The 22,486-nt window shown below is 48.0% G+C and overlaps 3 protein-coding genes across 4 annotated transcripts; 1 reads left to right on the top strand and 2 right to left on the bottom strand.

Annotated features, from left to right (window-relative positions):
• Positions 1-265: 265 nt before the first annotated feature.
• LOC117592430 (serine proteinase stubble) lies at positions 266-2,642 on the bottom strand. The gene is made up of 6 exons (XM_034286182.1): positions 1,826-2,642; positions 1,459-1,772; positions 880-1,399; positions 714-821; positions 559-657; positions 266-499 (listed from the first exon to the last, which is right to left on the bottom strand). The coding sequence occupies exons 1-6, from the start codon at positions 1,896-1,898 to the stop codon at positions 432-434; spliced, it is 1,182 nt and encodes a 393-aa protein (XP_034142073.1). The 5' UTR covers positions 1,899-2,642; the 3' UTR covers positions 266-431.
• Positions 2,643-3,181: 539 nt separating this feature from the next.
• LOC117592434 lies at positions 3,182-4,110 on the top strand. Its single transcript, XM_034286189.1, has 4 exons — positions 3,182-3,471; positions 3,533-3,618; positions 3,680-3,830; positions 3,890-4,110. The coding sequence occupies exons 1-4, from the start codon at positions 3,231-3,233 to the stop codon at positions 4,051-4,053; spliced, it is 642 nt and encodes a 213-aa protein (XP_034142080.1). The 5' UTR covers positions 3,182-3,230; the 3' UTR covers positions 4,054-4,110.
• LOC117592419 (serine proteinase stubble) lies at positions 4,095-8,393 on the bottom strand. Of its 2 annotated transcripts, XM_034286160.1 has the most exons (7): positions 6,956-8,393; positions 6,759-6,889; positions 6,284-6,514; positions 5,367-5,478; positions 5,047-5,300; positions 4,688-4,981; positions 4,095-4,623 (listed from the first exon to the last, which is right to left on the bottom strand). In XM_034286160.1, the coding sequence occupies exons 1-7, from the start codon at positions 8,371-8,373 to the stop codon at positions 4,508-4,510; spliced, it is 2,556 nt and encodes an 851-aa protein (XP_034142051.1). In that variant the 5' UTR covers positions 8,374-8,393; the 3' UTR covers positions 4,095-4,507. The 2 variants fall into 2 exon arrangements, with proteins under 2 accessions (XP_034142051.1, XP_034142052.1); XM_034286161.1 differs by lacking the exon at positions 6,284-6,514.
• Between the last annotated feature and the right edge of the window lie 14,093 nt (positions 8,394-22,486).

Below are 22,486 nucleotides of genomic sequence, written 5' to 3'. Positions count from 1 at the left end.
TGTTGGCGAGATAGATTGTATTTCTTTTTGGGTCTCCGTATACTGTAACCGAGTAGTGGGGTGTAATCGGTCTATCAGTCGGTTTTGATAGTGACATAGCAGCAAGCTTTGTATGTTGAATGACACTAAGCAAATAGCAGCCACCTTTTGGTAGCGAGTTTAGAGTTTAGCTGCATGGCAGGCAGCCAGCAAGAAAACGAGTTACTTTACATTCTGTCTCCAAGTATTATCTGAAAACAGGATCTTACCCATTGACAATTAGCAATTCCCATTAAATAGTATAAATACTAAATATTTAATAAATACGAGTAAATGTGTCGCTTATGTGGTTTGGATTGCACATATCCATTGCCTAATGCTTCTATCCATAAACTAATGAGATTTGTGTCATGCCACAGATTCGCGGGATAATTCCAGGGTGTCCATGGTCGCTACAATTCGTTGCGCGTCACCACATCCTGTATCCACCTCACAGTCTTCTGAACATTGTGATATATGCCTAAATCAGATTCATAAATTAGTTTTCCAATCATGCCATAAGTTGCGAAATGATCGTACCTGGCTGGTGATCGACGCCACAACCGAAGCCGGCGCTGGTGATGCCGACGAGTACAAAGCGTCCGCGATCCTTGATCACCAGCGGACCTCCGGAATCGCCTGTAAAGCGTAGTGGAATTTGAATAATTCACTTGCTCTGCTTGCCACTCACTCACCCAGACACGCATCCATGTGGCCATCCGAGTGCCCGGCACAGAACATTTCCGCCTTGATTTCTACACTTATTTGCTTGCTCTCGTGCCAGCGAATGCAGTCGAAGGTGGCTGCGGAATGGCAGAGGATGACAGCAGTCAGGAATTCTGAACAGATGTGGCTACTCACTAATGATGGGAACGCTGGCCACCTGCAGCATATTGGTGCCCGCATGCCCCAGATGGGCCTCAGTCTTACCCCAGCCCGCAATGAGGCCTTTGCGTCCTATCAGCCGAATGGGATACTGGGGCAGGCAAATGGGCAGGATGTGCTCGCTGAAGGCCGTGGGATGGGCCAGCTTCAGCAGGGCCAGGTCATAGCGGTCTGGCTGCGTCATGCGAAAGTTGAAGCGCGGATGGATGATCTTTTGCATGACGCTGTGCTTCTGCACTGGCAGCGGCTCGTGTATGTGGCCCAGATCCTGGGTGTCCAGCTCCCCGAGATAGACGGTAATGTCCGCCAGCTGTGCCTGCTGTATGCAATGGGCGGCCGTGGCCACCATGTTCGCCGAGATGAGCACTCCGCCGCACTGGTACTCGGCTATGCGGATGTGCGCCTGCCACGGATACTCGGCGAACTGTGCCGGACGACCGCCGATGATGCGCTTCTGCAGCGTGTTCTGAGCCGTTCGTGGCACCCCACATTCGGGCTGCAATGGATTCGAGGCTTGCTGAATGAATCCATTGCTTTTGTGTCCACACGACTTACCTGAACGGTGAGCAGCTCATTGTCGTCGCGACGCCGCAACATGATGCGCTTGGGCAGGCTTTGCAGACTCATCTTGAGTTTGCCATAATCGATGAGATTCGCCAGAGAAGACTGCGGATGCGGCAGCTGCGACTGGGGGAGATGCGGGTGCTGTGGATCGGCGGCGATGCAGCAGCTGAAGAGCCACTTGTTGCTGCCACAGCCCTTGGCATGCTTGCCGCCCTGCAGCCAGCAGGAGAAGCTCAGTTTGCACGGCCAGATGCCGCTCTGGTGCACACACTCCGCGGGCACGCCCAGCAACGCGTTGAGGATATCTGAACGAGATCAGGATCAGTATGAAGTTGGGGGTGCTCTTGCACTTACTCACTGGCCTGGCCGTGGCTGATGTGGCAGGAGAGCAGGAGCAGCACCAAGAGCCACAGCAGCAGATTCATTTTCATTGTTCTCAGTCACTCTTGTCACTCGTATTCACTCTTCACTCTTCACTGTTCACTGTTCACTTTTCGGTAGAGTAGTTGATTACTGCTGGGCGTTGAGGCATTTAGCACAATTTGCGGACTGTTAAATCTCCCCTGACATGAGCTGCGATGGGTGCCAACGAAAGCATGACAATATCTTATTCACTTTAATGTAACTGCGGTCGGTGTCTTCTGCTCTTTCTTCTACTTAGATTTCTTACGACTGCTGTCAATGCTGCTGCTGCTGCTGCTCCACTTTTACTTGATGCCGTCTCTGGTTATGGGTATGGCTATGGGTATGGGTATGGGCTTGTCTTGCGGATGACTCACGGCCGAGAGTTGTGGATGCGTGTCCTTGATACGAGAACGAGATACGAGTTATGGGGTCACCCGCTAAATGGGTCACCTGTCCGGCTGTACGGCACGGGTACGCACTGTGGATGGCTAATGGATTTTGATATAACAATCATCGTAATGGGAAGTGTGCCAATTCACTTGGCTCGATGGCACAGTTTTCGTTGCAGTTTTCCTTTTACTGATGCTCCCCGCACGATTCACACATTTTCCGACAAACTTGTCCGCTAGCTGGGCTGGCTTCTGGGTTCTCTCGATGATCTGTAGATGTAGATGGGAATGAAGGAGCCGCCGCCACAACCGCACGCGCCGCTGGCCAAACTCGAACTGGGCGCCGATGCTTCCGCAGCAACAGGTCTCATCTTGGTTCTGGTTTGTCGCGACTTTTCCTGTGAATGGGGATGCTCTGCTGTTCATCATCTTCAGCTTCTACTAATTATTACGAAATGATGCTGATGCCAGCGGCGCAGGAAATGTGCTCCAGGTCTGTTATAATTATTTTATGCGACATAATTGCCACAACCGCATCTCTCGGAATGGGAACAGCTCTGGCGGCTGTAGGTGCGTTTCAGCGTTTCAGTGTTTCAGTGTTCCAGCGCTTCAGCGTTTTTGGGTTAAGCCTCCGTCAGACAAAGGCGAACCACTGACCCAGAGGTGGAGGGAAGCCATCCATCCATTTATGAAGTAACTTTCTAATTCAAGATTAGCATAATAAAACATATACTACGAGTGCCGTATACAGCTCGCACGAACAGTTCTCCCAGCAGGCCTTTGCCTTTGCTGTTTCGGGTCTCTCTCTCTCTTTTGTCTGTCAAAAGTTCCTCTCTATTCAGTTCATCGCAGTTTGTTCTATTGTTAACACACACAGCAAATAACAACAAAATACAAACTACACTCAGCACAAATACACACACACACACGCACGATTGGGAACGAGCAGCACAGAATCATCAGCTAATCATGGGGCGTAATGATAAATCTCAGCAGGGCAGTGCTGCATGTGCCAGTGACATATCGTACGTGCAGTGCCAGAATCTCAAGTACAACGTCATAATTCTTGGCTGGCTGGGCGTGATCATATCGTCCGTGACCCTGGGCAGCTCCATTCTGACTCTCCACATGCATCCGGACATCGGAGTGCTCCTCAAGCAAGGGCTCCTCAGCATTGTCACGGACAAAGAGCAGCAGTTTCTGATGAATCGTAAGTGGAACCCGCGCACAATCCCTTTCTTGCAAATGACAATTTCGATTTCCGGTTGCAGTGTTGACCATCTTTAGCTCTGTCGTGTATGGACTGTCGCTGATCAACGCGGCCGTCAGCCTACTGCTGCTCATTGGCGTGGCTCGGGTGAGTCCCTTGCTTACCTCCTGGCCTGACTTTCTCCTCATCTTTCGCCTCATCATCTAAGGACACGAGCTGTCTGCTGTATCCCTGGTTGATATTCCATGGCCTGCTCTATGGCTTTGGCCTCTATCTGGGCGTCTTCTATGCCACTTTGGGCCTCTTCATTGATCTGTCGAGCTTTCTGATGTGCCTCCTGGTATTCACCCTTGTGCTGGGTAAGTTCTTCACGAAGAGAATGTAACCCTAAACTCAACTAATTTACACACTTCTGAAGTGATCTTTTACAAAATCTATCACGAGGTCTTCACTCTACTCCGCGTGATGGGAGAGCAAGCGAAGTATGCGCCTCTTGGCGGAGTCTTTTACAAGGATGTCGAGCATGGCTGGACAGCGGCTGGGGTGCCCTGTCAACAGGTCTACGTTCCCCTCAAACAGTAGCTGCATTCAAAATCAAATACAAGACATTTGAGTACAATAAATTTGGACTTAATTTCATTGTTGTATAATTGATTTACACACGAAATGTAGTAGTTCATAAATAGTATTAAAATTACATAACAGCGCATATGACTACGTAAATTAATCATTAATTATAATTAGTTAGGGCTCTGCACTAATATCGATACACACATATGCATACATACATACGTACAGACATTTATAGTACATCCATTTCTATCCGCTAAATTGTACTGCGCTAATTTGTTCATTTATATTTAATGTTATAATTCGTTTTGTGTGTGTGTATTCATAAATAGGGTTTTAGCATTGATCAGAATTCAGTATTCAGTGAGCAGAATGAAGTGAATTATGTACAAAATCATGCACCAGGCAGGTGCAGGTGCGAATGCGATTGCGATTGCGATTGCGATGAGAATAAATTATTAGTAGATCAGATGTTCATCGTGAGGCCAACGACGTAGGATACCCAGTCGACGGTCTTGCTCACGCTGTGGTAGATTCCTGGCTGGCCACGCGACGCACAGGAGTACCCAGCCGAGACGACACCTGCAAGATGTTGATACAAATGAGTACATGGAGATGCTGGCAGATTCCCTTACGGGACACTCACCAATCAAGTACCAACGCCCGTTCTTGTCGTGCATCAGCGGACCACCCGAGTCGCCCTGGCACGAGTCCTTGCCCCCGTTGCGGTAGCCTGCGCAGAGCATCTCCTGATAGATCACCACATTGATGCCGTTCTGGCGGTGCCAGCGCTCGCAGATGCGGTTCTCGATCACCGGAACATCGACGGCCTGCAGCGTCTTGGGACGCAGTCGGGAGCCCGGATTCAGGGCACCCCAGCCGGCAGCCCAGCCGAATTTACCCAGAAAGTCCTCGTTCTTCTCGGGCAGACAGATGGGGGCTGCAATGGTCAGCAGGTGATCAGCATGAGGAGTCCATGGAAGGGCAGCTCAATGTTGGACTTACCTATGTGTGGCATGAAGTGCACGGTCCTCTCCAGCGTCAGCACGGATATGTCAAAGCGATCCGCCTGCGGGGTGAACTTAAAGTACGGATGCACATCGATCCGACGCACACCGAAGGTATAAGCCGGCAGTGGCTCCACGGCCGAGTTGATCACGTAGTCGCCCAACGTGACGTGCACCTGACGGGGCGTGGCCCGAGCCACACAATGCCCGGCGGTGACCACATGACGCCGCGAGACCAACGATCCACCGCATCTGCAAAGGCGGAAGCCCATATTCCACTTAGTTATGAAGCAGCTGGTGTATCCTTTGGGTGCTTACCTGGAGGATCCAATGCGTATGTAGGCCTGCCAGGGGAAGGAGCCAAAGCCCGCATCGTCTCCACCCACGATGCGACGCTGGGCGGTCTGCTTGGCCAGCGAGATGCCGCAACCTGGAATGGCAAGCAAACAGAGAACGTGTTCAGTTTGGTGCAGATCACAGAGGATCGGATCGGATCGGATCGGATCGGAAGGATATATGGGATTAGTGAAGCATTAAACAGGGTGACCACAAAGCAAGCAAGCAATTAGGCAAACAACAAAAATAACGAAAGCAACGCGATGGAACCTGCCACTGCCTGGACTTCGGACCTGGACTCGGGGTTTTGGGAGTTTCGTTGGTATGCGAGGTCTACGAGTGTCTTGTACATGGAGCGTAATGCCGTTAAGCTATGTGTAATATGGCTTAATTATCATTAGCGTGCTGTGGTAATTAACATGCTCATGCTTGGCAATTAAACTCTACTCCAGCCTTTCTTTCTGCCTACTCCGTGGCAGAGGCAGGGACAGGGGCAGAGGCAGGGGCAGAGGCAGTGAGTTCGCTTCGGTTTTTAGTAGCGTGCACGTTCACCACCCCAGATATTGCAGCTTAATTGGGCGCTGAAACCTTGCCCAGAGTGTAACTACAACAAATACTCAAGAGTCCGAATTACGAGTGCATAACTACATAATATACTTAATGAAGATGAGAGATAAACAAAGCAAAACAAACTACAAAATACTTATACATACAAAACAAAGTACGTAAATTTGTTAGGTTTTTTCGTGGCATGCAAATTATTTCTCAACTATTTCGTTGAACCGATTTTTGGGATGGGTTGGGGAGGGGTAGGATAGGGTTTTAGTGTGTGCACGTACTGGGAGTTGAGTTGGTTTTGGAATTTGGATTTTGGTTCGAGCTGAGGCTGCCACACTCACTGGGTTCGTTGTTGACCGGTCCATAGTTCTTTTGCGGCAGATCTGTGAGATCTACGGTATTGCCCACATAGTCCGAGCTGCGCAGATTGGCCGACTTGGCCGTGCGGTGGCAACAGCCGCGTAGCACTCCGTTGCACGTGCCCTGAATGAGGCCACCGGACAGCCAGCAGCCCAAAAAGAACTCACATGTGCCGCCACGGTTCTGGCACTCCATGTCCGTTGTGATGTCGACTGTCGGATGGGAATCATTGGAATCGGTATCGGTATCGGTATCGGTATGGGTTTGTTCTTCTTGTGTGTGAATGGAGGGGATTGTGTGATTTTATGTTCGCCTAGTTCAAGCAGTGACAGCAGCAGTAGCATTGACAGCATCAGCAGTAGCGACTCTAACTTAAGCCCTACTGAACGCGGGGATGGGGATTCCGCTTGGATTGTGGTGCTGAGAGCTGGGAGCTCGGGGCTGGGATGGACTTACCTTTCTCCTTGAACGTGCTCGCCGACTGCGGACTGCTGGTGGCCTCCGAGGCGTTGTCCAGCTCCTGCAGACTATAATCGTTGCGCACATCCTGCACGGCGGACAGTTCGTTGATGCCAAAGTTCTGATCCCTAAACGGAAAGAGTGGGAAACAGCTCAGCAATTGATCGATGGTTTACTCTGTTTCTGCCACTCACCTGAAGGCGAGGTTGTCGCTGAAGTAGACTCCTGTGCCGGAGGGTCCGCTGCTGCTGGCCGGACCACTGACCCCAGTCGTGCCCACATTGTCGTTGGAGGGGAATACCACACGAGGGCTGCGGGATGACTTGTACGGATAGTAGCGACTCTTGCGGGAGCCCTGATAGTCGCTGGGTCCCACGTACTCCTGGAAGTTCTTCTGTGGCCCAAACTGGCGGATGGGCGCCGGAGGCCCTGTCCGGAATTCCGTGTCTCCAAAGTAGAAGCCACGCTGCGGACGCTGCGGCAGGGCCGTGATGGGTCCATTGATGTCGCCAAACTTGGTCACATCATCCCGATAGAGCTTGAGGCCGTGGGGCTTGGAGTTGCTCGCCAGACCCGGAAACTCGAAGCTAGAGGGCGACACATCCGAGTCGAAGTACAGCTGGCGTGTGTGGCGCGTCTCGTGCGCCTCGTACTGTGTGGGCGTGGGCGAGGCATCCTCGCTGTATGGCTGCGGCTCGAATCCCGCAGCACTGGTCTCCCCGAAGATGGGGTTATCCTCGCGATAGGACTGCGGATGGAAGGGGCTGGCGGGCTTTAGACTGTAGCTGGGAAACTGGAAGCCCACGCGTCGACTGGTATTCTCTGGCTCCGCGTACTCCAGCGTATCCGTGGAGCTGGCGGAGGCCACGAGATCACTGCGTTCCGTTCGCTCTGGGTCTAGTTCCAGCGGCTGCTGCTCCGGGCTGCCCTGAGTGGCCAATTCCGCTCCAAACTGGTGGGCCACAGCGGCTACTCCATCTGCCGGCGGTCCCAGCGAGGAGAGCGTGGCATTTCGGCTCGGACGCAGCTGAAGGAGGGCTCCAGCCGAATCTGGATCCGCCTCCGTTTGCAGTGGGATGTACATGTAGTTACGCTGCCTGCCCTGGCGCGTCACGTTCTCGGGCATCGTGGGCACCAGTTGCTTTGGTATCGTGATCAGTTCACCTTGAGGCAGCTCCACCGAGGGCGCCGGAATGATTTCAACGGCGGCATCCGAACGGCGTTGGGCTGCGGCGGCAGCTGGACCGCCCGATTGGCGGGCGGTGCGATAGGAACCAAAGGACTGCACAATGGTGCCGTCACTGCGCTGGCGCACATCCTTGAAGCTGATGTCGTCCTGCTGGCTGAAGCGCTGGTAAGGCGCGAACAGATTGCGGGCCGTGGGCGCTAACGTAACTGTGGCGTAGGGCGAGGAGGATGTGGCCGCCGTCGCCTGCCATGGCAGCAGCTGATGTCCCGCCAGCAGTTGGCCCGTGGACACTGTGGTGGGTGTGGCCGCCTCAACACTGAGGAAGCAGAGGGCAAACAGTTGGATCAGGCTCCATCTCCAGGTGCAGATGCAGATGCGGCTGTTGCTTGTGTGGAGCTCGTTGCTGTTGTCGGTCACTAACATCTTACATCGAGCAGGATGAGCGTTGGTTGTTGCAGTTGCAGTTGCTATTGATTGGGATGTTGATGTTGATGTTGCTGTGGCTGTTGCTTTGGTGGTAATGACACTGCCTCCAATTAAGGTGCAGCCGCGCCACTTCCTGCTTGCAGTCGTCGGAATAGTTGCTGCTTGAACTTGAACGCCCCAGCCGAGTAGTGTCCGTCCGTGGCGCCTTTCCTATGCTCCGCTGAGTTGCTGCTGGTGCTGTCAGCTGCGTGCTGCGTTCATTGATCTCCTCCTCACTGGTTTTTTGGTCTTGCTCTTGCTCTTGCTTTTGCTCTTGCTCTTGCCGTTGGTCTTCGACTTTGTTTTGGCTTTGGGGATTTTCAAGCTCGGCTCCTATCTCTATCTCTGGCTCCTCGTCTCTGTTACAATTCAGTGGGATTTGCGGATTTGTGGGAGTGTGTGTGTGTGTGAGTGTGTTTATGTGTGCCTGCCTCGGATAGCTCGTGTGGCAAGTTTCGTTTTGATGGCTGAATTGGTCCGGGTGCTGGTAACGGTGCGGGTACGGTTTGGGTTTGGGTTTGGGTACGGGCACGGACACGTTGGGTTGGGTGTTGGATTGCTGGTTGTTGGCTGCTTGTCCAGCGGTTATTGGACTCCTTGGTACTGTGTGCGTGTGCTCGTGTATGTGTGTGTGATGCTCCAATGGCAATTATGGCAATTGCTGTTGACGCTTTAACAGCGACTTTTTAAGCGGTTTCGTGTGGTTGCATGCATCGCAATCGCATCGCGCTATTTGGCTGGCGACATCCACATAGACATCCACGAAGAGTTTCGGCCACAAATTACTTCCTTAATTGCCTGCGGCAGATAAACGAATGATATAAACAGAGAGGAACGGGTTTTAGTTTTTCCTTTGTATTCGTATATTTTGGCAATTAACTTTACGCCGACGATGTGGGCGCATGGGTGTGTTGTGATTGCATGCAACGCCCATCGCCGACTATAATCGTAAAACTCATAAATGCCCAAATGAGCTTTCATCTTGGCAGCTACATACGTATGATCTCCGCTTTGCGCATTAAATTCCCATTAATCGCTCAAAAAATTAATTTTAAATCATCATTTACGCTTCAACTTGCAACTGCCACAGCGTTGAGGCAGCGGCAACTGCATCACGCGTTTCCTCGGTCGCCAGCTACAGCTGCTGGGGTTTTTGGTAAAGCAAACGAGTTGCTGGCTGGGCTGCCGAGATAAAAGCATCTGGGAAAACTGGAAAAACCATCACCAGCAGCTGGAAATTCGCAGCGTTTTTTTAATTTCACTTTTTATATTTTGTTTAGTTTTTTCTATGCTTTGTTTTTTCGTTTAACGATAGAAGGAAATGAATGTGATTGTAAAAAGTGCAATAAAAGTACCCAAGACAACACAGGGCATATTAGTTCAGGGCAAATCTGCGGGAAAGAGATTTACTTGTCCACCAAACTCCATTGGGAGTTATAAGTACACACACTATAAGTAAATATAGTCCCAAAAGAAATTGCATGCCTAAAAAGCTTCCAATTAAATATTGCCTTTAGTGCCATTTCTCTTGGGAAGGGTTTTCAGTATTCGACTTCTTGCTGGCGCTGCCCTTCTGCAGAGGCTAGTCAGCAGCTTTGAAAGTAAGAGTTGGCGAGCTTTTTTCGCTCAGCTGCTCTGCTCTCAGCTGCATGCGCAGTCGCAGTAGCGGTCGCAGTCGGCGTGGACGTCGCTGCTGGCGTATTTTCACTTTCATTTCGAGTTCAAGCACCACTGCGCTGCCGCTGCGCTGTTGCGGCATTGCTTCGCTTCCTTTTCGGTTGATTTGTGCGGGCGCAAACTTGACATTCTGAACTTGATTTGCGGCTTTAGAGGCAAAGGAGGGACATTTCGATAGGTAGGTTTGCTTCCTGGTGCATGCCAACCGAGTCGTGACGCGACTCTGCAGCATCGAGCATCGACAGCCGTGGAAGATGGTTTTGCATAACTTTTAACACATTTTGCGGGCATTTTGTTTTGTGCATGGGATGGGATGTTGATTATGAAATATTTTTTTTGGCCGCTCAACTGGTTTCGCTAGCTGGTATTTTAGCTTTTTCCCCTGCACACCACCCCCCCTCAATGATGCAACTTGTTGCAGAAATTTAATTTACATATTTTTAATTTTGTCGTGGCAGTGCTGGAAATTGTATGCAGGCAGAGCTTATCCATCCTCTGGATTACATAAACATTCAGTTCATGGACAGCTGCCCCCCATCACTCCATCACACCCCCCAGGACACCATCACCGGCACGATCATCATCATTATCCCCATCCGCATGAAAAGCTGCAGCACAGCAGCTGCCACAATACTGGCCACAATACTGGCCACAATACTGGCGCATGCGTGCAGTTACCATTGCAACGGCCTTGAGTGAAGGACGCCGGAAACTGGCTTTTGCTTTTGCTTTTGCCGCATTCACTTTCCGCTTGACTTTTGTGCTGCTCTTTCTTTCTGTCTTTCTTTTGCCCCTCTCTTTCTCTGCCTGCCTGCCTGCTGCTTGGTTCACACTTCCAATTCCCCTGCAACGCACAATTTACAATCATTTCGCTGGCCTGGCCTGGCCTGGCCTTTCAGTTTATTTGTTTTAATTAACAATACTTCTCCAGGGCTTTGCTTTTGCTTCTCCCTGTTTTCGGGGCACAGCACAACTCCTCTCCTCTCCTCTCCTCTCCTCTGCTCTCCGCTGTGCCAGCCACCCGCCCGCAACATGATTACTTTTGTTTTAGTTATTTAAGTTTTTGTTTTGTTTTTTGTGGCAGTGAAAGTTTTTATTTTCTGCTGCAAAACAATGCGTCGTTCATTTCGTTTCGTTTTCATTTCGCTGTAAACAAGCGATTTTGTTGCTCTTTCTGTTCGTAATTGAGATAAATGCATTTTAAATGCGCAACCGCAGCTGCAGTTGTGCCAGAGACAGAGACAGAGGCAGAGACAGAGTCCAACTGGTTGCAGTTGCGTATGCAGATGCGATACCGAGTGCCTGCCTCATTGGGCATGGACTTCTTCGCATCAGAGTTGATTGTGCGTCACAAATCCCGAGAAACTTTTCTCTCTTTGGTTCACGCATAATTCAAAGCAATTCCCGCTCCTTCGCCACAATGGACGACTAGAAAAATGGTAAAAGACAATGCCTAATGCGCGAAATGACAATGGCAATGGCTGCAACAGCACCGCCAACAGCACGGGGCAACGCAACACAAAAGCTCAGCCAAAAGTTGTCATTTTCGTTGTCTCTCGTTTGTCGCTGGCTGATGAGCTGCGCATAAAATGAATGCGAGACAAGGAAATTTGTATGCATTTTGTTGAATCCGGGGGAAAAGTGCCTAAATTATGGACGAGACCCCAACCAGGCACAGGCATGAAAAATAAATTACAGAAAAACTCACAAAAGAAAGAAGCATCCAACGGCAGCTTCATTTTAATTTATGTTTGCAGTGGAGATGACAACAACAGCGATAAATGAGCTTAGGGCAGCAAAAGAGAACCTTAGGTGGAGCTTATCATCAGAAAAGAAACAGAAGCAAAACGATAGATAAATGAAAAGAGCTGCCCCTAAGGGTCGTTTATGTTTTCCCTTTCTATAACATATTTGTTTCCCCTTCTTGAATATCTGTGGCGCGAGTATTTCCCAAACTTTTACCCTAACCATAGTATTTTTCATTTATTTATTTCATGGCAGTTGAGTCGAACAATCAAGAGACAATCAACTTAAGCACTCCTCACCCCACAGCACTGATCACTCCCACTCCCACACCCACACCCACCGCGCCACTGCCACTTTCGATTGTTGTCTCTTCTTGGCAAACTTGAATTAAAATAGATTTGCCCAATTATTTTGAATTGCTACCAATTGAATTTACCAATTGTTTGCACAAGCCAAAAGGTTAAAGCCATTTGACTTTCCCACAAGCAGCACCACGTCCAGCCACCAGCCACCAGCCACCAGCCGCACCAACAACCCAACCCACCAAGTGGGTCAAACAGCTGCGCTCGTCTTGGCCTGGCCAAATTAAATGGAAATTGGTGTCATGCCATTGGCACATTTTGTCCAGCCAAAAAACAAACGAGAGAAAAAAAAAACCAGAAAAACCGAAAACGAAAACAAACGAAATATATTAGAGCCGCAACGCAAACGCAACGCGATGAAAGCCGCGCCAAGGTGTTGTTGGGTAAGGTAAGTGCCGTTGTAAGAGAGGGCTGCGGGCAGTACGGGGCGGGGCGGGGCGGGCCGTTGCCACAGCATACCCGCCTGACCATAGACCATATAATCAATGCTCGTATCGGGCAACCGAAAGAAGGCAACTGTGACGTGTGCTGTAGCGAGGATTGTGCTAATTAGCATTCATCGTGCAAGGCTGCTGCGCAATTGTTACGAATGTGTTAAGTCAACGCCGGCGGCGTTCGGGTGTCAGGAAGTGGCAGTGACTATCGGACCAGACTATCGGACATGGCAACAAAAACAAAAGTCGCTTCATTTGTATATGAAGCATGGCATGCAAATCGTATTGGTGAGGATGATGATGATGATTATGCAATTAGCGCCACACTCACACATGGCGCATGCGTAATGTTTATCAATGGACACAGAGAGTGTGGCAATGCAACTGATTCTAGCCGGTAGCCGCTAGTCGCCACAGTGAAGTGGGGAAACCCCGAACCGGAATTGGAATCCGAATAACAAACGACTTAAGACACGAACTGGAGGCAGCCAAAAGGTGAACCCAAACATATGCAAATGTTGCCCCGATAATTAGGTGCTCCGCATAGCCAGTAGCTATTATGGTCACCTCCTCTGACCCGCCCACCAATTAGCCATAAACAAATAATTAAACAAAACAATCTGAATACATAATCATCGATTGGAGTTGAACCCATACACATACCCAAACCAAAAGTGGAAAAACTCTGAAAAAGAGCAACAAAAATTGAGAAATCATTTGCATATGGCGAGCATTTCGATTGACTTACATAAGCACGAGCCAGAGAAAAAACAAAAAGAAAAGGGGGCAGATAGGAAAGAAAGAAAGAAAGAAGAAAACAAAAGATTTACATAAAGCATTAAAAAAGAAAATAAAAGCGAAGCAAACGAAGCTAACAAATCCATGGCCACGGTCACAATTTGGCGGAACTTGTTTTCCGACAACAGATCGTATATTTTTGGTTTTATTACATGATGAGAAAAGGGTCAGATCAGAGTCCCAAAAACCGAAAAAACAATCAAACCGGATTTGAGACTGCAGCAGCTCCTCAAAATTAAGTAATTCGTGTCACTCCCGAAAGAAAGTTCTCAACCGTAATAAATATATGGCACCTACTGTGTACAGCTTTATGTATAGTATGTGTGTATCACATGCTCCAGAGAGCAGGCCAGGCAATACGAGTTTCTCCGCTTATGCAATACTCGTAAGTCAGCCCTAAATTGAAAGAGCAAAATAAAATAAAACCATTTCAGGAAAACGAAAAAAAGAGCAAAGAGATGTTACAAAAACAACAAAAAAGAAGACGAGACGGCTTCAGTGTTCGGGCTTGCTGATAATGAAGTTCATGTCATACCCACACACACAGCGATATATATCTTTTATAGTATATATATTGTGTAGTCGAGACAAGACGTCGACGGAGCCATAAAAACGTTGCCAAATAATTTGTGGCTCAAGCTGCAGTTAACCAAATTGGGGTTAAGTTGCCTCAATGCGTCGCTTCTCTTTTTCTCTCCCTCTCTCTCTCTCTCTCTTTCTGCACATCTCTCCATTGTCTCTTCTTCCCCAGTTCGTTTGCCCTTCTTTCACGCACTTTTATTGTCCGACTATTTATGTTTTCCGGCTTGTTGTTTCCTTCGTTTTTGCATTTTGTTGGCTTTAATTGCTTTATTGGCTACTTGACATGGTTTCTTGTCTTCAGGCAGCCTATTTATTATTCAAAGTCTGTTTGCTACTGCTTATATAATTATAATCGCGTTGTTCATTTGCAAATAGATTAAATAATCCGTTTGCAATGCAATATTGTTAAAAATGTGACTTTTAATTGTATTATTGGGTCACAAGTTCAAAGCGGCCATCTAATCTTCCCATGTCAAATAAATGCAGTATTTGATAAGGAATTTCCCAGTAGACTTCAAAAATTCCTCTATCAAACACTCACTCAAATATTTGCATACCACAAATCCTGCCTGGCCCAGTGGACAGCCCTGGCAAATTGACTCTAGCGGATTATGCACTCAGCCGTGTGGCAAGCATTTGATTGCAAATACTTTATAACTTTTGCAAGAGACCCCCCGACCACTCCATGCACCCATGTCTGGGTATGCGTTTTATGCATTTACTGGTGCAAGTATCTGCACCCGAAAGAGGTGTAATGTGGGTATACGATACGAGTGAATATGGTAAGATTTATTAGATAATGACGCTTTACTTTTGCACCATAAATAGTTTCTTTTTCTGTAGTTCGTGCGCGATGCGAATGTTGCAATGTGCAAATTATTTAATCGCCTGCCAGCGGTAAGTGTTGCCGCATAAGTGTCGATTCGATTTAATGTGAAATTGATGAAACTTAATTGGTTTATCTATATCGAGGGCTGACTATCTGTGGTTGCTGACTTACCTTTAGTTAGGGTATAGATCTGCAAAAGATTAATCCAATTTGAAGATGATTTTTTAATGGTATTTTGTTGGCTTTTGGCCACAGTGGAACGACTGTGCAGAAGGAGAGAGAGAAATTGCATTAGGATCCAGATTACAAATTGCTTGCAATTTACGTTTACTATTTGCTGTTTTTTTTCTGTTTTTCTGTTTTCTTTGCACTTTTGTTTATTGTTTTGCTGCGTTTAGTTTCGTTGGATTTGGTTTTGCTTTGCCTTTGCGTTGCCTGGCGAAAAATAATAATAATAAAGGCAGAAACTCTTTTTACTGCTGGCTGATCGGATCAGCAAACAAGCAGAAATATTGTTCAAAGTCGCTCGCTAGCAGCAACTGCGACTGCGACTCGGACTCCGACTCCGACTCGGACTCGGACTCCAATTGCAAAATCAAATCACTTTCACTGTCAGGCGGAGATCGAAGGAGAGTGGTGAGCCGAGAGACGGGAGAGGGGAGTAGCTTTTTTGAAAATTTGAAGGCAAATGCAATCCGTAGCACTCACACTTGCACCAACACTATAGTTATTGAGCTCTGCAACTCTTTTACTCCTAATATCTCCTATCATTTGGGGCAGCTTAATTGGCGGTTTGATGCCGCCTCAAGTCCTGCGTATTATCTTATCCTAAACACACACATACACACACAGGGTCACTCATGCACTTACAGCCAACGAACGAGGCTCGTGTGTAGCGGTAATTACGAACGCGAGCCGAACTGAGCTGGAGCTAAACACGACCTTCTTGAGCGGAGTCTCAAAGAAGTCTGAACTGAAGCGCAGGCGCCGAGCGACAGTAAGCTGAGCTTGCGGAGCTTTGCTAGCTGCTGCGCAGTCGCTGCTTGATCGGCTCTTTCTCTCGTTGTTGCTGTTGCTGTTGCTGTTGTTGCTGCTGCTTGTCTTCCTACTCTTCTGCGCTTTTTTCGGCCTGTGGAGTGTAGAGTGCGTTTGCACGAAAAATCAAAGCAAAGCAGAGCTTGGAAAACAGCTGTCCGTTCGGCTTCGGCTCTCCACCTTTGTCTCCCATCACCGATTAGGCAACAATAAATGCACAGACAAGCGTAAAAGATATGAAAGACGTGGATGGGGAGAGAGAGAGAGAGAGAGAAGAGTACTCGTACTGTAACAGCCACCGCATTGTACAAATAATACAAATTATTGCTTAATGCCGGCAGACGGCGACTTCGCCTTCTTCCCCCCCCCATCTTTTGGCTCGCTCCCTGCCCCTCAATCAACTGCCCCGGCACCCGTTTCGTAAGCTGTAATTATGATATGAAGTCGTAAAGCATCATTGGCCGCCATGGTCAATAGTAAGTACCGAGTCCAAGACCGGGCATCGTTTTATTTCTGTTTTATAGCGTTTTATAGCCCAAACATGACAGCCGCCAATTAAACATTTTCAGTTCATATTTGTCCAAAGCCTTCGGCCACAAAATACAAAATACAGAAAAAAGAACCCACAAATCACAAAAGCGTCGCAACATTTAATGCCTTTTGACAGACTGTGACATGCTGTGACTCGACTTTGACAGCAAATTGCATTTGATTTGATTGAAATGTGTGGAAGCGTGCGCCGTGTCCAGCTGCGGCTGCAGATTAGAGTAGAGCACAAGGGTACTACGGCCGGGTCGGGTGAGGGGATGAGAGGAGAGGAAGAACTGGAACTGGAACTGAAACTGAAACGGCACCGGAATGCATTCGATAGCTGAAAATACAAGAGAAGAAAGTTTGTAAGAGCTTACAAAGCAATAAAATGAAATTGTTTAGGAAACCACCAATTGGATTGTACTAGGGGAAGGTAAATCTAATTAAATACAATGGTTCCCAGACCTTACACAGCCAGCGGCCAACACTCTTTCGGGGGAGTTCAACAACTGATGATCTCTGTGGGACGGCCCACAATGGTTCATTTCATCTGTTATCGCTCTGAGACTCCACTCGAGCGTTCAAGCTCGCACCGTGAATGCGAATGCTTAAAAATTCAACGTCAAGGCTGGCCAGGGGAGCCTTGATCTTAAAACAGGGTGGCACGGGGTTTATCCCCACAGCATTTGAGTGCGTGAGTGTGTGCGAGTGTCGCCCATGCCTGTGGACGTGGACTGGCCTTTGGAAAACCACGCAGCGGTTACCATCATTACCATCAGCAACCATCGCATCCGCCGCCGCTTTCGGATGAATCATCCGGCAACGACGTTTTTTTTCGTGGATTTCTTCTATTTGTTTTTCGATTGCTGGTGGCTGGTGGCTGGGGCTGGGGCTGGGGCTGGTGCTGCTGTTTTTGTGGCTGCCCCATGCTATTTAGCGGAGCTAAAAGTCCGTTTTGCTCTCGATTCGAACACTCGTTGAAGGCGAAGTCGAAAGTGAAAGGAGCAGCAGCAGCAGCAGCAGCAGCGGCACATTTCTTCATCTGTATCTGTGGCTGGTACGGCCACAGCTGCCCCATGCGATGATGTTGCTGGGGGGTATGGCATGGCATTGGCATTGGTGCGGGTGCGGGTGCTGATGCCGATGCTGATGTTGCCCCAGCTTCCACATCAACATCAACTTCAACTTCAGCTCGAGTCCAGCTGCTGCTGCTGCTGCTGCTGCTGGCGGATGCTTGGGACAGTTGGAAAGTGTTTTCTGTAGCTTTACTTTTATGCGGCGAGGGCAAATATTTGCATACACACACTGCCACCGGTAGAGACCGCAAAGTCGAGTAGCAATTGCTCTTAATTTCGTGTGGCACAATTTCCAAAGTTTCGCAGCCGCCGCAGGCCAGCTCGGCGCTCTGGCCTGTCCATAATTATGAATATTCATTAGTCTCCGGAGATAGACATTTGATTTGGCACTAGGAATTCGTGTGCCATTTGCGATTTCTCTCACCGCCGCCATGCAAATCAATGGCAAAAACGCTTGCCCCAGCTCTACGCCACACACACCACAGATTGTTGCAACACAGGCGTTTGCAATGAGGAAGTCGCAATTTGTTTGCTGTACGCCTCTCACACCTCCAAGTAAGAGGCAAACAAAAATCGATAATTGAAAAAAAATATTTGCCGGCGGCGCAAAACTGCAACATTAGCATACATCCATTTGCCCCAAGCCCCCAAGGCAGCCCGAGGTGCACACACCCTGGGTGCCACATGCAGGAAAAGATTCGCAAACGGGTATTGGCGTTGAGGCCTTGCGAATGCCATCATCACTTTCACCTGAAGGTGATATAATGGACACAGCCGCAGTCCCAGTCCCAGTCCCAGTCCCTGACTACGTCATGGGCAGAAGCAGAAGCGGCAGCAGCAGCAGCAGCAGCAGCAGCAGCAGTTGCATTGACAGCTGTCCAATGCTTTGTGGCTGTAACCAACTATCCTCTCTATGCTGAACCAGAAACCCATGATCCCATTTAGCACGCACAAAGTCCAAGTCCAACACAAGAACCTTTGGGCCCCGTCTGATCTAATCTGTTCGGATCTTTTGTTTATGCACGATCGCTTCTAACGATTGTCAATAACACCTTCTAATTCGATTAGCAACGCTTGACAAATTGCCAACACTTAGCCAAAACAATTAGCAAATCTTCGGATTGTATATCGGAATTACTTTACGAAGGAGCGACCCAGGGGGGCGAATGCGAGACGGGAAGAGACGCGTGGCTAGGACATTGGAAACTTTCCATTCCTGTCTGAAGATATACGAGTATGCAGCGAGAGCCAGAGATCTGATCTGTCAATCACATTGTGGTGTCGGGCAGTCAGTCACTCAATGGCGATAGGGTCTCGGCCGGTCTGTGCCACGAGCCAAACTTGATCGCAAAAAATTCGCGCCAATTAGTGAGCGGCCGTGTAAAAAAAAAAAAAAAAACAAAAACAAAAACCAATATTCCGAAATCAGAAAAGTCAACGTATCTGGAATACTTTTGAGCGTTACGAAGCAAATAAATAATTAGCAGTTTAGAATGAGAATTATGGCTTCTAGGACATTGTTCTAGTGAGATCAACTGAATCGCAGCAGAGATTTTATAAGTATTTTCGACATGAATACATCATAAATTAATTTAAACAGAAGCAGCGGCAGAAGATAAAGAAGAGAGATGGCATTCCGTTGCGGCTTAGCCGGATCGGAATAACCAAATGGCATTTCCAGCCAGCAGACAATCGTGCAGCTGGAAATATTGTCTGTCGATGGGGCTATGAATAGCCATTTAGATCTTTTTGTTTTGCATCTCCGCGACTCTCCCTACTCTTTCTTATTTCCTCCTCCCTTTTTTGTATTTCTTTTCGCTAATTACACAATTGTCTCTGCAGAGAGTTGTTTTTTTTCTCTATGCTGGCAGCTGTACGAATACGAATACGAATACGAATACAAATACGAATACGAATACGAATAGCTCTGCCTGCGACACATTTTTGTGGGACAAGTGGGGGCTTATACAACACAGACTTTTGATGGGATGCATGCGTAACCGAGGGTGTTTTGTGTGCAGCTGCTTTATGGGGACTTATGCCAGCATTTTCCTTTTGAAATATGACAAGAAATATGTATATGGCGGCTGTCATGCACTCGGAGATTTAGCGGCCCATGTCTCTGTCGTCTGCGCTCGTTGAGCACCCTAAAAAGCCCATAAAGTTAAACGCCAGAAATTATGTTGAGTAAAATGTAATTGTCTGGCAGGGAAGACGCCAGCCAATCTCATACTCACTTACTCCTATGTGGAAAGACGTTTAATTTGCACATTAGTGCGTGGGACGGTGTATCCGCAGGGAAATGGCGCCCAGGTTTCGTAAGCCCCTATCCAGCTACGTGCTACGTCTACATTTGTGACCTAGAAAATTGGCCAGCCCAACGCGTTGACAGTGCAAGAAATTTCATAAGTCGCTGCGGAAACCGTTTTTGGCAGCGGGCCAGGTAATTGTATGTTTGGCCTATTAAAATACAATTTTGCAAAACGGCAAACGCTTTTGCCTTTCATTGCTGGATGGCTGATAACTAATTCGATTCATTCGATGCGATGCGATGCGATGCGATGCTCTGGGATATTCATAAACAAACATTTCCTCATTGCAGCAGCCGCTTACTTCATCGATCAGTCTGTCAGTCAGTCGATCGATCGATCAGTTAGTTTGTTAGTCGTTATTTCAGTTAGTTAACGGCAGACAGGCCTGCTGACAAGCCAATTCAAAAGTTAATCCCAGCCAAGCCAAAGGCCAAACGGAACCGATCTGTCTGGGACAATCAAAGTGCAATCAGCTCGTTCAAGTGGCACAAGCCAAAACCAAAATAGTTGCGGATATGATTATTTTGCTGTATTTTTTTGTGGCAGCCAACAAAATATTCATTAAAATTGAACGAAATGAGCGAAAATGAAAGTAAAATACATTTTTTTCTTCTGTTTTTCAAGAGGCACCCAGCTTGTGGGCTTCACCCTCGACATCGACATCGCTCGCTTCTTGGCCATTTTTTGGCGATGATGTCAACATAATTTCTCCACCTACACAGCGGGCTGTGTAACTTCTCTTTCTTTCTTTCTTTCTTTCTTTCGCTCTCTCTCTCTGTCTACTCTGACCCCTTGTCGTGGCGAGCACGCGCTTACACAAGACCTGGCCGACCCACTCGACCCCATGTTCGTGTCTTCAGTCTTGTGTTTTTACAGGAAGCTACCGCAGAAACGCGTTTAGCTCTTGCCATTGCCATGAGAAATTTGCCATTCTGAGCATAATGGAGGTGTGTGCCCCAAGTTCCACAACATCAACAAGAGCGAAGCTGTCGCAGTCTCTGCAGTAAATCAAATGAAATGCAACAAATGATAGCTATTTTGTTTTTGTAGTCGCAGCAAAGATAGGTTAATCAAACGAGATGAGGGAAAATAGCAAAAGAAAACAAAACACACAAAGTGCCTGCAGGTTCCGTAGTCCGAGGTCCGTTGCCGCCTTCCAGCAGTGCGTTTATTTCGAGCATCGGCTCCAGCATTGGCATCTGGCATTCGGATTTTTGTGGTTGTAACATTTTATTGTTTTTTATTCGCGCTGCCGCGCTGCCATCATCACAGCGTGCGTCATAATATGCATAATTTCTTAATTGCTTGGGGTCAGCTGTGGTCTTGGATGATGATGATGGTTGGTTTTGGTTTTGGTTTTGGTTTGGTTGGGCTGGCTGAGTGCCGTGCCCAGGTCCAAGACGTGCTGTGGCTGTTGCCTCTTCTGGTTTTCCTCTTGTGGTTTTTTGGGGCGCCTCGCTGCGGCAGCTGGCAGCTGGCAGAAAGCACAGCATGAGATTTCGTCAAATAATCATAATTTTTGCGCGAACGCGTGACGCCGATGATGATCTGCAGTTTCTTCTCCGGCTCCATCTTCCTGCATCTGCATACACACACTCAAGCAAGGCACTCAAAGCAGAGTCTCTCGTAATGAAAGTGAAGTCTGGGGCTGAGGCTGAGGCTGAGGCTGAGGCAAAGCGTAATTACTGTACGGCAGGCTGGTCGAATTCAATTTTACACACAGATGGGGCAGCCATAAAAGCGATCGCAAACCTCATTTGGCTTGATCGGAGAAAATACACGAGCAATGGGCAGCAGCATGGGTGCATCAGCATGAGCATGAGAATAGTTATGGCAGAATAAAATAAAAGTTTATGCTAATTTAACGAAAGCATGGGCAGTAGATTTCTCTCTTGCCACATCGATAGATCCTCCTTATAAGTCTTTGGGAGATCTTCACTCCACAATGGACTCACGTAACGATGCCATTTCGGGGGCTTAGTCCATTCTCTCCGTGATACCCCACACACAATATGCAAAAACAAAAACTATTCACTTGCGAATCCGCCACTTGGACTCCAACTTGCTGTGAATTCCGCTTGTGTTTGCTCACAGTTCGCTGTTCGCTGTTCGCTTTCTGTGGGCAAGATCAATGTTAATATATTTGCCAGCGAACGTGCCGGATGAATATGTAAACAAAACGCGCATATAACACTTCCCTGCATTGGATATACATAAATGTGTACATACTTGTACATTTAGGTACATATACATCTTATTTTGGGTTAATGCGAATGTTAATGTGAATGCATTCGGTGATGGGCAATTTAAAAAAGTTCACCAAATTGTCTGACATCGAAATGCAAATTGAGTTTGACTTGTTTTCCCTTTGCGGTTTCCGTTTCTGCTCTTTTCTCCACAGCAGCTGCCACACACGTACCCCTACAGCTGTACATATTTATGCATAAATTGGGCACTTAAGTCTTTATACTCTTGGTGAGGGTATGCCCAGCCAGCAAGGAAGATTTCCCGTCTTTAGAGTAATCTTTTTGGTTGTCTACCTTTTGAGCGTTTGCTGGAAACTAGAGTGCCTGCCAGAGTACATGCCGTTTCGGTGTTCCTCATTTCTGTTTTATTTGCCTGCATGGGCAAAAGCAGTGAGTAAATCCAAGAGAAATACCCGACTGATGGCGTGGGTGCCTTTCACTCA

The sequence above is a fragment of the Drosophila guanche genome, unplaced genomic scaffold (assembly GCF_900245975.1).
Source record: "Drosophila guanche unplaced genomic scaffold, DGUA_6, whole genome shotgun sequence".
NCBI lineage: Eukaryota > Metazoa > Arthropoda > Insecta > Diptera > Drosophilidae > Drosophila > Drosophila guanche.
The sequence above is the reverse complement of the archived record's forward strand: the minus strand, read 5'-3'. Positions and strand labels throughout refer to the sequence as shown.